The following is a 15,620-nucleotide window of genomic DNA, read 5'->3' as shown; positions in this document are numbered from 1 at the left end:
TTGCTTTTGGCGTGTTGTACCGTAAAATTATTGGAACTCAAAGCATCAACTGCATTGATCTCCATGACAAATGCATCATCGACGTTTTTTGGCAAGGTTCTCATTACTAACGTTTTTTCCTCCTGGTTGGCTTTAATACACAATCTAGTGCAAGGATCAACTAAATAACCTTTATGGGGGTTATTTCCCCAGTACTTGAAATCAAATTTTCTTGATTCCAAGTAGGAATCCAAGAACAGCTTTCTCGTATGTTCACGTGGCCAGCAATAGTCGCCTGTGCCGGCTTCTTGAAGTGACCGAGGCTCAGAATATACCAATGGTTCTTCGGGCGGGCAGCAGCAAAAAAAACAACGCCTATACCAGGCAATGGTGGTGGGATAGGCTGAAGTAGAAGCAAATTTCTTGTCAATGTCGTTGTGTTTCATTGAAACCTCCGCAGTTTGTTGGCGTTCTTCTCGGATCTCGTTCTCAATTTCTCTCTGGCTTTCTTCCTGGGACATTTCAGCGCTTATTGGGTCTTTACAGTGCACGGTGTAAATATAACAGTTTTGTTTAAAGTCCTAGTTGATAATGAGCTATTATATAGAGAGCCTCATTTTTTCGTTCATTTTGTCGATATTTTAAATCATCAGAATAAAAATGACTGTATGTGACGCACGCTACGTCGTTATAAAGTTTTGTTGAATGGTGTCACGTACGCGAAAGCACTCGTTAGTTTCTGCTGCTATTTAGAGGATTGCATTTAAAGATCTAAAGGTTAAGTGTAACTCATAATGATGGAAATAGGACATATTCGTACAAAAGCCCTATTTTAGGCCTATAATTTGTGACCTTTTAACACAAATGTTCACATGCATATTTTTAAATAAAATGAACATGATAAAAAACAAAATAGGTTGTGGCTTAGACCGTGGTTATTTTTTGTCATTATAATATTACTTCGATAGTACTTGCAAAGGTCTGCTGGTCCATTTGCCTGATTTGCCTAAAGAAAGGCCTATCGGCCATTTGCCTGATTGTTATATTCAAGTCTGTCACTCTCATGCATAGGAATCACTGACAGCCAAGTTTCATTTCAAATAAATAATTTATCGAATTACGGTTAATTATTCAATTGTATTTTTAAAAACCTGATAAAATATAAGTCTTATATAACTTAGTCTTACGTAATTTATTAAGTTAGTCAAAAAACTAATAAAAATAAATTACACATGCCGGAAACTGGAAACTGCCTTATCAAAAAGCAGTTGTTTCCTTAGATGATCAATTCAGAATTTGGAACAATACAAGGTTCTTCAGTAAATGCAAACGTGGAGTGCAGAATAACGAGACAGTCACGAGACATTGTTGTAACAGCGACACACAGGGAAGAGGAAAAATGCGATGTTACACAATTACAGTCAAAACTAGTATTTAAACGCTGAAAGCTTCGTTATGGCGCATGTGCTTATCTGTGTTACAATCATAGGTGCCAGGTTTGTTGAATACTTGTAAGTGCCGATAATCAATGACGTCACACAAAAATCGTCATAAGGGTAAATAGGTTTTTTTTAAATGTGGGTCCAAATGTTTTGAGGAAGTGCAGCGCATTCAGATATATTTTCGGTTCCTTGTATGCGCAAATGTTTAGGTTCTGCACAAATTGGGGACGTCCCAGTCTGTATGCGCTATAATTACCGCATGAAAGACGTTATGACGTAATTGCATTACGTCACTGTTTGCTACGTGTTCAACAACGAAAATTTGTGTTGCTATTTTTATCTTGCAAAGCGAAAGACGCTTTACGCTAGGGAAACCGCATGTCGACGTGCCCACTGGAAATAACAACCAAGTCACTGAAATATTGAAAATGCCTTTGTGTTTGGAAACAATGGCGAATTTAACAGTATTGTTACATTTTTCGGTTTTTGAGGTTTAATTTTGCTATCCATAATGCAATGCACAAACTTTTGCCGGTTCCGTCATCGAGAAGATAGCACGTGACGAAAAAGTTATACGAACATGTTTGCACAAAAAGTAGGTCAACCGAATGTTACGTCACGACATTGTTCAAACATTCGTTACGCCCCAACGCTTGCGATCAGCTGGCAAAACAAAACAACTCACTTCGACCAATCAGAGCCCTCTTAAACAGCTGTCGGGGTGTGTATGATGCCACATCAAGAGAACGACTCTCGTAAACTTGTGTTAATTGTTCGGCCTATTTTCGCATCAGTTTTATACCTTCATGTGTGTTGTATCAATGACACGACAATGCTACAAGCTCCAGTCAAAATTCCGCGGTAGAGCAGGTAGAGTATTATCTGCGGTTTTTGCAAGTTGTTTTGTTTGTGTTTGATTGTGTTTTACATCTGGCTATATATATTAGCATTAATGCAGTTGAATTGAATTTTCTGTTTAAATGATAATTATTGTTTACATAGACACAGAGTAACAAATTGCATTGTGTAGACCTAGTTAAAACTGTTGTACTGACATATGTCATGTGCAACAATAACTACAAGAAGTATTGTTTTTGTTTAAAATAAACGGCTCTTGTACTCGGAATATGTAACATATGTGTTAATGTTATTGTCTTTAATTTGCAAAAGAGCTTTTAAAAAAGTATCATATTGCAAAATCGACATTGCTGGTGTCCACAAATGTAAACTTAAAGAGCTTTGTTATACAACTTTCAAAATTTTACCTACAAAAGGTTCAGAAAAATAAGTGAAAATGGCAGAGTCATCCTCAGATATATTAGTGACAAAACATCACCAAGATGCAGTAGATGACCCACCACATAAAAAACAGAAGATGGAAAAAGTCAATCCTGCCACCAAAAGGCTTGAAGACCGACTTAACCATATCTTAAGTTGCTCTGTAAGTTTGCTATCGGCATTATTATGTGTGCACATAACAAATTAAATTACCAAATACACAACAAAACTCTTTTATTTATACAAAACATATGCAAGGCTTTTAGCATAAGTTGTGGAAGCTTCTGAACTTATAAATAGCACTCAATGATGCTGTGCATTATACTGCAACCTTGTTAATCCGGACTATTTGCTTTCATCACATTGGTGTATCAGGATTAAAGAAATAAGAAACTAAAGGGGAAAATCTTAAACTGCTTTGTGTAGGATGGTTTTTGTGTCTTGGTCTTTGACTGCATTTTTCCAAAAGACTCCCAAGCCAAAGGTTTAGTTTAGTTTCAGGTTATGTCTCCAAAACTTGTTGAGGGTAAATTGTAAGGTTTTTTGGAACAATTTGCTAAACATATTATGTGGTGATTCATGCCAGTTTAATCTGATTTTAAAGAATTCTGAACAAGGTCACAAAGTCAATTAAGGAGTTTGAAATTATCCAAAATCAGTTAGTGAAATTGATTTTATTGACTGAATGAATTTTTCATGTTCTACTGGTTTCCGACTTGTGAACTTAGTTTGTTTGTTTGCATTTGTATATCAGAATTTGTTACCACAAAATTACGTTAATTTACCTTGATAATTTAATCCTCTGTCACCTGGGAAGAATAAAAAAGTCAGTCAATCTATAAAATCAAGTCAATCCCAATAAACAAGTCACTCTGTAAAGTCAATGTATTTCTTTGCAGGTTTGTCTTGATTTACCATCAGCCACATGCATACAATGCTGTCATGGCCACCTTATGTGTGTTGCCTGTTTTCATCACTTGTTAGCTGATGCAAGACTTAAAGATGAAGCGGTACAATTACATTAGCATCTTTCTCATTTTGTTTACTTGACATGCAAACTGTTGTAGTTTGCATTATTTAATTTCGTAACAAACTAGTTTTTATTTAATAGTTTTTGCAAGTAATGTTTTGCATGGTAGTTTAGCAGCTGCTAATTATGCTTAACAAGACTAATTACACACATTATGCTCTGTATACATGATTACTATAGTTTTGGCATAATCTAAGGTACTTTCAGGACTGTTTGAAATAACAGAAAGTGTTTTAGGCAACGTGTCCATCCTGCAGAGTTGAAATTAGTAGGGGTTCATGCACACGAAACCTTGCTGTGGAAAAAGCCATATCTGAACTTCCGACAAAATGTTCAACATGTTGTGCCATTTTTCCAAGAAATGCTCTGCTGGTTCATGAGAAGCAGGAATGTCCAGAGAGATTGGTAACATGCAGGTATATACAAAGAAAACAATACCAGCTTTTATTTATTTTCATATATAATGTAGTTTTTCAGTGAAAACAATACAAAAGCATGTGTATGCCACACAGAATGAGATTTCTTCTTATAATGCATGAATTACAAGTATTCTCAGCATCATAATATTCCTTATTTTTCATTGACCTTGCTATGAGGCAACATTGCATAATACCTAGGATTACATAAGTGGTTACACAAACAAAAATGTTAGTGATTTTGCCATCATTACCTGTTGCAGTAATAAGACCTTAAAGGTCAAAACAGTGAGCACACCTGTCTTCAGCTCTGAATGATTGTTATGGCTATTTTGCATGTATGTGTGTATGTTATTGATATTATTCAACATAACAACAAGCTTTCAGAATTAAACAAAGAAAGTACGCTAACATTGCTTTTAAGAAGTGAATGCACACATTTGCTTGACACTAGTTAAACCTTAAGTGTCTACACCATTAGTGGTAAAAATCTACAGGGTTTTGAAATGTTTAACTGACAACTTGTACAGTTTAGTACCAGTACTTTGACTGGTCAATTTTGAAGCATGTAAGTATATGTTTTAGGTTTTTAGGAACGACAAGTTTGAAAAATAATGAATATGTCATTTCACTTTTCACAAAATAAAGCTCAACTAATTTCAAATCATACATTTGTTGATAATGATACAAATTATGTACTTTGTGAATTTAACAAACCAAGATATTTGCCCCTGGGGCCAAACAAGTGGACTCTTAAGTCAGACAGTTTGTTTTTTCAATAGATTTAGAGAATTGGGTTGTGAGTGGAGTGGACCTGCTCGTGAACTCACCTCCCATTTAGACAACTGTGTCCATCCAATGAAATCGCCAAATGAGTTGCTTCAGTGTTTAAATAACATCAAATCCCACCATTTACAGCAGGTTTGCATTCAAATATTAAAATAACAACGCTATTAATTAGTGCATAGGAATGGGGTGTATAATCTGTCCCAAGCGTATGTGTGGGTGCTACTTTATTTTATCTAAATCTACTCACAAGGGAAAATATTATGACACACATAATTTCACAGGGGTGTCATAAAGTGAAAAGGTTAAGACCCACTGACTCACAGTAATGTATTGATCATTGATATTTAATTATATGTAGAGCCCTAACCTCTGTGTACTGCACAAATAAACATAAAGACCTCAATAAAATGTAACCTGTGACTTAATGTTTGGATGAAGCACTTAGACACTTAATCCTGAAAGGCTGCCATAAGGTTTTAATTGAAGATATGTACCAAAAACCTTTAAAGATGCCTTTGACAGGTTTCTCTACTCCACAATATAACAAACCTTTTGAGCTGTGAAAATATTGCCTACACCGAGGTTCAACTCCAACCTTATCGAACAGATGATTTTGTGACAAAGTTATTTTATGCATCCAACCGATTTCACCTGTTGGGTCAAGCATGGGTGTTAAAGGTAACATGAACACTTTTACTACATTTCCATTCTAATACTGGTGTTTTAGACAGTGTTTGCGCCTGTGATCAGAACAGTATTTTCAATTTGCTTCTCCATATTGCAATTGTGCTGTTTCTCTGCTTTTTACTGACACTGATCAGTTCATACTATTTTTTAAGCTTATCGTTTGAACCCACAACAATACTTCTTATAAATATCACAAACAATTGTTGTTGTTGTACATGCAAATGTATCACATGACTGTATTTCCGACACTTTTTCCTGGCATCAATTCTTTTTAGTTTAGTTTTTTTTTTAAATACATTCATGTTATGGTGATTTAGGCCTGCAAGAACTTAAAGAAAAAATTATCTGGTTGGAAACATTTGATACCTTGAGTATTGACCATTAACCAGAAGCTATTTTGTGCCAGGCGTATGTTTCTGCTGTTGAACGCCACCCATCAAATCCTACTGTTTCTGCAGAGAGGAAATTAAGCTTTCAAGTTCAGCTCAAATCCAAGGTAAACTTGTAATTGTAGAATACTAAAAATAGTTGCATTAAGTTTTTACTTAAAACAGTCTAAACTAAACAAAGCACTGAACAAACAACAATTAAACATAAATGATGGCATGCTGGAAAAGGTTTAAATTTGTACATTTTAAGGTATCTGAACCCATGGAAGTGGATGTTATGCTTGTAAAAGCTCCATATGACAAAGTACATGTAACTCCAAAGCTATTTCATGCAACTTTTACTTCGGATCGGCCGGAAAGTGAACAATACCCTTTGGAAACTGACGATGTGAACAGAATGTTGGGATCTAAATTTCTTAACATAAGACTGTTCATGTTCCACCAAAAGCATTAGAAATAAATGATAGCACATGCTTCCTCGCACAATATTTGATGTTTTGAATGTACATATTATATCGGTGAATAGAGGTACTATTTTGTAAGAAACGTGGGGGATGTAAAAGAACCTAATCTATGAAATAGTAACAAAAAATAATTTAGTGTTTGCCATGCTTTTAACAAGTGTTCACATGTTTTTATTTTTTCCACCTACAGTGATGTGCTCCAAGTCTCAATTTCTTTTTAACAATTGCTTTTATTTTTACACCATGAGTGGTTATATGTATGCTTGCATTTGCTTTGATTTGTTTTAAGAAAATTTTTAGCATGAAAGAAATGTTTTATTGCAATACTTGTCAACTTAAATAAATCAGTGTCTACCTGTTATTGGTTTTCGAAAAAATACCTTATGTTTGGCCCAAAATATGTAGGAATGCTGCTTTTATTGTGTCAGTAGTTGTGAGTTATTTTTTCACTGTTGTGCATTTATGACAAAACAAGCACTGAACTGGCATTAGCAGAATAAAAAAAAAAAAAGTTGTAATATAACTCACGAAAGTTAATTGTTGACATACTTACCTTTGTATAAACATACAACTTTTAATGTACTGCTATCCAGCAGATGGAAATGTGTTTTGCTTAACTGATGTGGCATCACTGTGCAATTGATATCTGAATATCAAGCAGATTGTGTTGGATTATTACTAAAAATTATTAACACTTTGTGAAAGAAGTTTTCTTTGGTGTAAGAATGTATTTAATGCCTTGAATGAAGATTTCTGCATGGTGTTGCCAAGCATTATTTATGTGTTTGTTGTGTTGATGTTGTAGTCATCTTTATACTGACAGATTTTATTTTTATTAGAGAAGTAAGAGAAACTATTATCATTCTTGCCATGTAGCGATTGATTTTGTGTTTTGTGGATGATTAATGTTTTTTGCTATTGCACCCACATTTCTGATGTTTATTAAACATTACCTAGCATCACATTTTTGTGTTGTGATGAATTAATTGCAAGTTGCCGAAAAGATACCCGTAACAAACAAATGCAGTTTAGATCGAATTTAAAAAGAGTTCTTTCTTGTCTTCTTAATTTAATGCCAGTCCAGAGGCATTGCACATAATTGACACATACATGTTGTGTGCCGCATTTGAATGCGTTGCTTCGATTGCCGCCATTACTAAACTGAAGTCTGTGTTGTGTTGTTCTTGACTATAACCTACTTATTTGTTACATCATTTAATTGAAAAGACACTGCAAGCGCGACCTTGTTTAGGCTTTAAGTATTTTAAACTCGCCGAAACCTCTTGGATCTTCTGCAAGCATTCGTCGAAACCCGGTAACATGAAGAATATGACGAGCTAAAATAGCAAACGAAACGGAACACGAACTGAAATCAATCTCGCGTAATTTTAATCAATGTGGGTTACTGTGTACAAGTAAAGTCATTTTGGCATGCAGGATGTTACGTTTTTTTCCTTTACCACAACTAGAATACAATGGTGTTTCAAATGTGCGTCGGGGAGAACTATAAGGTCCGAGATTTGAATTCGCATAATATTCCATTGTTAGGACGTCCGCGGTCATCACCGTACATGGTCAGATATGGACTAAAAGCATAAGAGGTGCCGCTGAAATGTTATTTGATTCCACGGCAGCATGTAGTTTCAAAACGCCTGTATCTGAAGCCTATGACGTCATGTATGTGCTGATTGTTTACGTCAGCCGTGACTACGAACGATTTTCAAATTCACCTAATAAGTGCCCACAACAATCACTATTTTAACTCATGCGAGCACAATTAGTACTTGTCATACCCGGGCAATACTGTTGTATCAAATAAGTGTGATGAAACTTTTGATAAAAAAAATTATCATACTTTTACATATATACCTAATAAACCTTCCTTTACTTGTGCGAATTCAGTAGATGTGCCAGCGTCGCTTATTAACCACGCGCAACAGACACGCATCTCCGATTCCTACATGTTGACGATAAACTACAAGTAAGCTAAAAGTGTTGCAAAGCAGGCGAAATGAAATATATTATCTGAGAATTAGAGAATGTGCAGGATATGTTTGGGGTATTGTTGCGATTGTTGATTGTTTAAAAAAAAAAAAAAAAGTACGAAGTTTTATTCTTGATTGCCTGTGAGCTTAATTTGTGCCATTAGGCCGGGTCCACACTCACGCTTTGCGCCGGCGGATTCTTTGTTTGTTTCATTATACGCCGGCGTGCGGGCGTACGCTCGGGACATTAAAACAGACAAAGAATCCGCCGGCGCAAAGCGTGAGTGTGGACCCGGCCTTAGGGTTTTGCAAAAGTATGGGTTTTTTGTGTGCAAAAACCAAGTTTTTTTGGGAGAATACTAATTTTAGCTGATTGTATACTCGCAGTAGGTAAAAAGATTGGTGGAATTTTTAGTATTGGCCGTGACTTGCAAACCACTTTCGTATAAACAGTAGTTAAACTATGCAAGCATCCGCTGCTGCAAACCTTACGTGCGGATGTAGTTTGAATGATTAAGTAGCGGTAAAAACCCACCTGAAATATCAGGAAACTTGATGTTGGTGGCTGCAGTTGGAGAAATTGGCAATTGCTGCTAGACGGCACTGACAAGAGCATTATTCTTGCAATTTTTTTGGAAGTAATTCTCTATGGGAATACAACATGGTCATTTTGAAAGCCATAAAACTTTATTTTTTTGTGCAGAAGTATTAAGTATTTTCTGTCAACCTGCTGAAGCATCATGTTTATGATTTGTTTCATTATCCTTTCATTGCTGGGTCGAAATTGTTGTGCAAATAAAGGTAAGTTTCTTTGATTAGAAGATACACCGCTTTGCGCAATCTTACCATTACAAGCATTCATTGCATCGTATTGTAAGTCATTGGTGGTTTCTTCTAACCATCAATGTATCTGCACAATACCCACATATCGCATTTCTATTTCGTCGGGTAATTTTGCAATAGCAAATATCAATACGCTGGGAAAAACCTAAACTGTGTGTTTATTGAACTAAACGTATACAACAAATTGTCATGGAAGACTGCATGTATCAACCTGGGCTGCTCTGTAATAACGGGTTGATCTGTCTGTTACGTATCAGTATCCAGAAAAACCCAAGGAGAGTGTCATACCATCAGTATCAGCATCGTCTTTCATAAAGGATAGCTTTTTTTATCTCACTGATACCAATAGGTTTATTGATCACGCCGAGCAGCACGGACCAATGCCCGCAGTCCTATGTCCCAATTTAACTCTTATTTGGTTTGAAAAATATACGCAGTGTTCGTAACCAATGGCGTTTTAATGACGTAGTTGTTGCGACCTGTTTAACGGAATTCTCATCGCTCACTTCCAACATCACCTACGTCACGTGCCCAGGAGGTTGTTTCCGGGAAAACGGGAAAATCTGTGGAGGGACGGTGTTTGGAAAAGGAAGGATATGCGTTGCTGCGATTCACGACGGAAAGTTACTGAGTATGTGCCAATAAATTACATTTCTATGAGGCATGACGTCACAGCAGTGTATTTTGCAACATTTTCGACCTTACTGATGAACGTCCAGCTAAATGTCATTTGATATACGAACAGTATAGAATGTGTTTTCCATTTTTGTCAAAAACTTCATGTCAAAAACCTTGAACACTTAAGGGAAAGTATTGACGCGAGCAAAAGCATGACGGTAATAAGTTACGTGATTTTAGTGTTTTGCCTGTAAGTTTTCGTAGTAGAAAAAATATGAAAAATGGCTACTGGAATCCGCCTATGCTGCTGTCTTATCGAATCAATATCCGCCGGTCACCAACCTGTTCAGGCTGATTCCTACAGACATTTTCAACAAATTGATGCCAATATAGGCGAAATTAATATTCTGTTAAAAAAATAAGATCATACACTGGCGCTGATCGTCCGTTACTCCTTTTGGAGTCTCAGGAAAATAACATATAAAGTAAATCAAGAAATAACGGTGCAAGTACAGATACTGGTGGAGTTGTGGCGATTCGGAGAACAGCAGGAGCATCCTCTTACACGGCGAGTTACAGCCACGGTGTTCAAAGCTTTGCTTGTTCGGCGCAACCCTACTCCTTTAGCTTCTTCCGTAAGTGTATAATCATGGTCAGTCTGAATGGTTTCTTTTACATTGCGCAAGACTGTGAAAACGATGTATGTTGTGTGTAATTGTGATTTTCTTTGCAGAGAAATCGCAGTCCACGTTCTTTCTTACATCACCAGCAGTGACCACGGGAAGTACTTGCATTACCAACCTAACTTCTAGCGGTAAGTTTCGGCCGCCCTAAGAAAACTATTCGTTTGTGTTTCCGCCGAAAGAAGTGCTACGATGGCTATTAAATGTACATGCGAAAGGAGTAAACCTGAATCCCTGTGGGTTAAAAATAAGAAAAAAAATAATCATATCTGGTCGTTTGCCAAAAGACGGGCGATCTGAAATTACATTTTAATCCTTTCAATATGTAATCGTTGTATACATTGAAGTATTCATTATATTTAATTAAACCTTGAAAAGAAAGTGTGTAGTCTATATTATATAGCGTATAGATTACAAATTGATATGCTTGTCTGTTGAAATACCATTTCACGTTGTGTAACCCTTTGTTGGATTTACGCAAAACTTTTTCACATGCAGAGATTTTTGATGGCCGTAAAGCAGGACATCATACCAAAAAATGTTTAGATGTATAATTTTTAAGGGTTCAATTATTGTACCACGCCAAACCCTTGCATGAACGGCGGGAGTTGCATCAACGGCTTCAACGGATATTCCTGCGCTTGTGTTTCCAGATATAGTGGACCAAAATGTGAAATTGGTATGCTTGCTCACAAAACCTAAATGAATCAATGCTTTCAAACCTTCTATTTTGTGTATATTAATCTTATTTACTTTGTAGTGCCGGAATAGGCTGCGAAGAAATGTGTTTCGCTAAATGAAATTATTGACGTTTCTCAGATCCCAAATTGTCGCATAAAAAGTCCATTAGAAATTCTCCAACCTGGCAGTAAAAATTGAAACTAAATTTTGGCTTCTGTCCTTTAGATATCGACTCATGTCTATCAAATCCGTGTAAAAATAAAGGAAGATGCAAAAGTGGGATCAACAGCTTCAAGTGCATCTGTACAGCGAACTTCGCAGGCAAACATTGCGGAAAAAGTGAGTGGTTCAATTATGGCTTACGCGTAAAAACAGTTTGCTTCAAAACTCACTTGCTTTTGAATAAATTACTACTGATGCTGTCATGAGGCATGATTAATTCCTGCATTGCGACTCTTCTGGCAAATACTCTCAATTTTCGCATTTTTGCATCCTGATAAACGCTGCTGCATGGTGGCCGAAACGTCGATACAATAAAATTTTTGCCAAAAGAGCCGTGTTGCATGCAATACGTTTAAATGCTCAAGCGTTTTCATATACTTTTCCAGTGCTTTTTAGTATTGCAAAACTGAAATCCTACCGCTTGTTTTAAGCTTTCATTTCCTGCACTGCCGGCGTTTGGAAAAGGAAAATAGTTCGAAACGCGCAAATGACCGCATCCTCTCACTTAAAGAGCAGGACTGTCCCGTCCAACGGACGATTCTTGCTGAAAACAAAAAAGGATGGGGTGATTGGAGCTTGGGTTTCAAAGTGTAAGTTGCAAAATAACTCGTCACCCTGTCGCCTTTCTCTGTATTGTTATTATGGCGTAAAGGGCAAATTCAGTTATGAAAGTCAACTGCACGTGTACTGTCCCTTTCTGTTAATTCTAATTACGTTTTCATGAAACAAATTTCAAAATCCTGTACTCTCTTTAAATTACGCTGAGGCGCTTGTAGTGGTGGATTCAAATATTTTATCCAGGGGGCGGTTCCTTATATCCACAGCACATTGTGACAAATTAATAATGATTTTGGTGCTTATACAAGTACACAGTTGTGCATGCGCCGGTAAAGCAATCGGAAATTGTTTGGTTGCAGTCAGTAAAGCTGGCGAGTGGCTGCAAGTTGATTTCCGGACTCCGATTAAAGTGAAAGGAATTGTAACCCAGGGTCGAGACAGTTCCAGACAATATGTTACCCGTTACAAGATTGCGTACAGAAACAAAACCAACAAATTTGTGACCATCAAAGACCCTTTTGGAGCTGATATGGTTTGTCCCGCAAGTTTAAGCCAACACGGTCGAGTCTACAGACAATTTATGCAATTTGCTAATAACCATTTTACATATGGACAGTTTAACCAAAGTGACTTTTTTGCACTATCCGCAACTAGAATAGATTGTTTTTGGTGGTAACTATTTAGGGTCAAGAATTGTTATTTAAGTAGTTTTGAAACACAGTTTTGTTTGAAGGTTTTCGAAGGGCCACAATATGCAAGCTCATACAAGGTGAGGCAAATGTTCCCCTTCCGCATCACTGCAAGGTACTTCAGACTGATAGCTGTGGCTTTTAAAGTGAAAGTGGCAGTTAGGCTCGACTATATGATATGCTAAGCGGAAAACATCATGTTTTTGAATTCTATCAGGCGAAAATCACGCGATTTATTCTTTGTCATAAATCGAATTCATGTCCATTATAAAGTTCCCCAAAGGCAAAATGGCCACATTGTTACTTCTGTTATTTACGTATTAGTAGTTTGAAGGTGTTTACTACTTTCTATGTGACTTGTTGTATTTGGGGATGTTTGAATCAAACCAATTTACATTTACTCAAGTGAACATAACCTGCATTTTGCGCCATATGTTATACAATCGTTGCAAGTGGAAATTTTGCATTTGTTTTTGCTTATAATACATCTTCAAACTCTTTGAGGTTAACTCTAACCGCGTGCTCCTATGAGTCTCTGTAGCTCTGACAAATGCGTAAAAATGCTATGAAGAACGACATTTGTTTTCAAGCGGAATTGACGTTTCAGGGAAAGAATGAATGAACGCACTTATTGTAAGCCTACGTATTCTATGTTGTATTCTTGCTTTCTTGTATCCCTTGTCCAGGTCTTTCAGAACGTTTCAGCATAAACTCACAAAAGCGCTTTAATGAAAGATTTAATATCACATGTAAAGTGCATTATTGTGTTTGTAACATTCTCATTTATTGGTCACATTTTTTGGTATCTGTAATAAACACTTCATTTTATATCATAAAAAACCGATAACTTTAAATAAACTCGTGATTACGATTTTGTAAATAAAACGTTACGTCACGTTGATCACGATAGCCAAATATTGACAAAAGACAAATGCTCTGGGGAGTCGAGAGAAGCAGTGTGCACTTGTGCCGCAATGGTCATACACCAGCAGGTCACAAACAAAACAGGCGGATGTTTTGCAGTCCTAGTGGTTTTAACGTTCAGATAGAATCAAATTATTAAAACTTCATTTGCATAATTAACATGTTTATACATCATTGAGACAGTATTAAAAAGATCTGTGAGTAGTTAAAAAAGCTTACTTAAGCAATGAAAACAGGCTACAGTCATAATGAATAAGGCAGTAAAACAAACGATGAAACCTGAAAACAGGTTGTGACCACCAGGTATCATAATTCAAAACAAACGATGTCAACCAACTGTACAATTGTTTGTTGGGAATGCAGGGAAAATTTAAGATTTGTAATAATTTTTAACTAAAGTACAAGCAATCATAAGCAAATCTGACAAGTACAGACATTCACTTGTTGGTTGTATTGCAGAATATATAAAATCGATGTTACCAATATATCTGTTAATTTTGCCAATCACGGCAGTGGCAAGTTTTTCGTTAATGGTGACCTCCTTTGCCACGCCTGAGTGGGCAAGCAATAACGCGACAGGATTCTCAACGGGGCTAAACAAATATTGCAACTGGACGGAATGTTATTCGTATGGAAAAGGCAAGTTTGGCATTTAGGTTTATCTATAACTACATTGTTAAGTGATTTTATTAAATATTCACGCATGATATTGCTTCTAGCAGAACAAATGTGACGATGTGACAAAATATAAATATATTTTCAATATTCACAACAATTGACATTTTGTGTGTTCGTTAGGTAACCAGTATACTTGTTCACTGGAAACAGAATAGCACAATTGACATTTTGCAGCAATATAGCTATTTAGAATTAAAAATTACCCCAAAATTTTCTTTCACGATGTAAGCGTTATTTGGCCGCAGACAAATACAATTATACAAATATTAACAATTATACTATTTATATGAGAAAATTAAAAACCTGTTTTGCATATTCATATTGCAAATATTACCCCAAATTGGTTTGATTGCATAATAAACACGTCATTACATTTATACAAAATGAACTATTGTAGGTGAATTTATAAAAAAGACTTTGCTTCTTTCTCTTGGAAAGATAAACAATCTTTTTAGCGCTACCCACACCCCACACTACAAATATATTTTATTATTATGACCTACAGTTATGTTTGGTTTACCAAGTGAATGACATTTTAACGTGAACGAACTACAACCATCACTTTTACGCAGACGACAAGTACGGAGCATTTTTTGCAACTTTATTCTTCATCTGGGTATCAATTATTCTTCTCTTTGGAAATGTCGTCTTCAACACAACAATGCTCTATTACACATTTAAAGACGATGATTCAGATATTCGACCAATTCCGAAATTTGCGGCTGTAGCTTTTGGAATTACAGGTTTGTTTATTGCATTCTTGTTAATCAAAAATATATGCCATAAATAGTGGACTAAAATAAGTTTCCACAACTTTCAGTATAGTTACTGGTGCACTATCTTGGACAGACTGATTGTTTGAAAACTTTATTCGCACTTGCTTTCGCGAGCTTAATTAATCTCGTTTCATCAAGTGCTGCAAATGGCATGATGCAGTTTACATTGTCCCGAGACAGACACAGTATTGCAGAAATTTTTCACAAATTTTTTTTTTAGGTATTCCTGGCTTAATAGCGATGGTGGTGTTTACAGCGACGTATCCCGCGCCGTCGTTTACGTATGGATATTCCTTTTTTCTTGGATGGGCATCTTGCTGCCTCAACTACGCCGTCTCGTTTTTTGCTTTGTTTTGCTTTACATGTTGCTGTCCAGTCGCCGTTGATACGTTTCATAGCGGTGATGCTGACAATACCGATTTTTATGTGCGAAAACACAAAGAAATAAATGACTTATGACAAAAAAATCCAATTCAAATAATGTCCCAT

At 36.2% G+C, this 15,620-nt stretch overlaps 3 protein-coding genes across 6 annotated transcripts; all 3 read left to right on the top strand.

Moving 5' to 3' along the window:
* Nucleotides 1-2,145: 2,145 nt before the first annotated feature.
* LOC145908505 (zinc finger TRAF-type-containing protein 1-A-like) lies at nt 2,146-7,432 on the top strand. 4 transcript variants are annotated; one of them, XM_082995810.1, is made up of 8 exons: nt 2,146-2,291; nt 2,696-2,862; nt 3,599-3,709; nt 3,967-4,145; nt 4,928-5,066; nt 5,457-5,612; nt 6,028-6,117; nt 6,261-7,432. In XM_082995810.1, exons 2-8 carry the CDS (start codon nt 2,716-2,718, stop codon nt 6,462-6,464), a joined length of 1,026 nt encoding a protein of 341 aa, XP_082851936.1. In that variant the 5' UTR covers nt 2,146-2,291; nt 2,696-2,715; the 3' UTR covers nt 6,465-7,432. The 4 variants fall into 4 exon arrangements, with proteins under 4 accessions (XP_082851936.1, XP_082851935.1, XP_082851933.1 ...); XM_082995807.1 differs by having other exon boundaries at nt 2,147-2,291; nt 2,735-2,862; XM_082995808.1 differs by having other exon boundaries at nt 2,149-2,291; nt 2,744-2,862.
* Nucleotides 7,433-9,914: 2,482 nt separating this feature from the next.
* Nucleotides 9,915-13,537, top strand: LOC145909360 (lactadherin-like). The gene is made up of 8 exons (XM_082996750.1): nt 9,915-9,933; nt 10,436-10,555; nt 10,654-10,734; nt 11,166-11,282; nt 11,510-11,623; nt 11,938-12,096; nt 12,424-12,596; nt 12,798-13,537. Exons 4-8 carry the CDS (start codon nt 11,198-11,200, stop codon nt 12,936-12,938), a joined length of 672 nt encoding a protein of 223 aa, XP_082852876.1. The 5' UTR covers nt 9,915-9,933; nt 10,436-10,555; nt 10,654-10,734; nt 11,166-11,197; the 3' UTR covers nt 12,939-13,537.
* A 613-nt stretch (nt 13,538-14,150) lies between these two features.
* Nucleotides 14,151-15,590, top strand: LOC145909359 (uncharacterized). The gene is made up of 3 exons (XM_082996749.1): nt 14,151-14,316; nt 14,928-15,098; nt 15,352-15,590. Exons 1-3 carry the CDS (start codon nt 14,151-14,153, stop codon nt 15,588-15,590), a joined length of 576 nt encoding a protein of 191 aa, XP_082852875.1.
* Nucleotides 15,591-15,620: the final 30 nt, after the last annotated feature.

This window comes from Ascidia mentula, chromosome 7, assembly GCF_947561715.1.
Source record: "Ascidia mentula chromosome 7, kaAscMent1.1, whole genome shotgun sequence".
Taxonomy (NCBI): Eukaryota; Metazoa; Chordata; class Ascidiacea; order Phlebobranchia; family Ascidiidae; genus Ascidia; species Ascidia mentula.
Note: the sequence above shows the minus strand (reverse complement) of the source record. Positions and strands in the feature narration are given on the sequence as shown.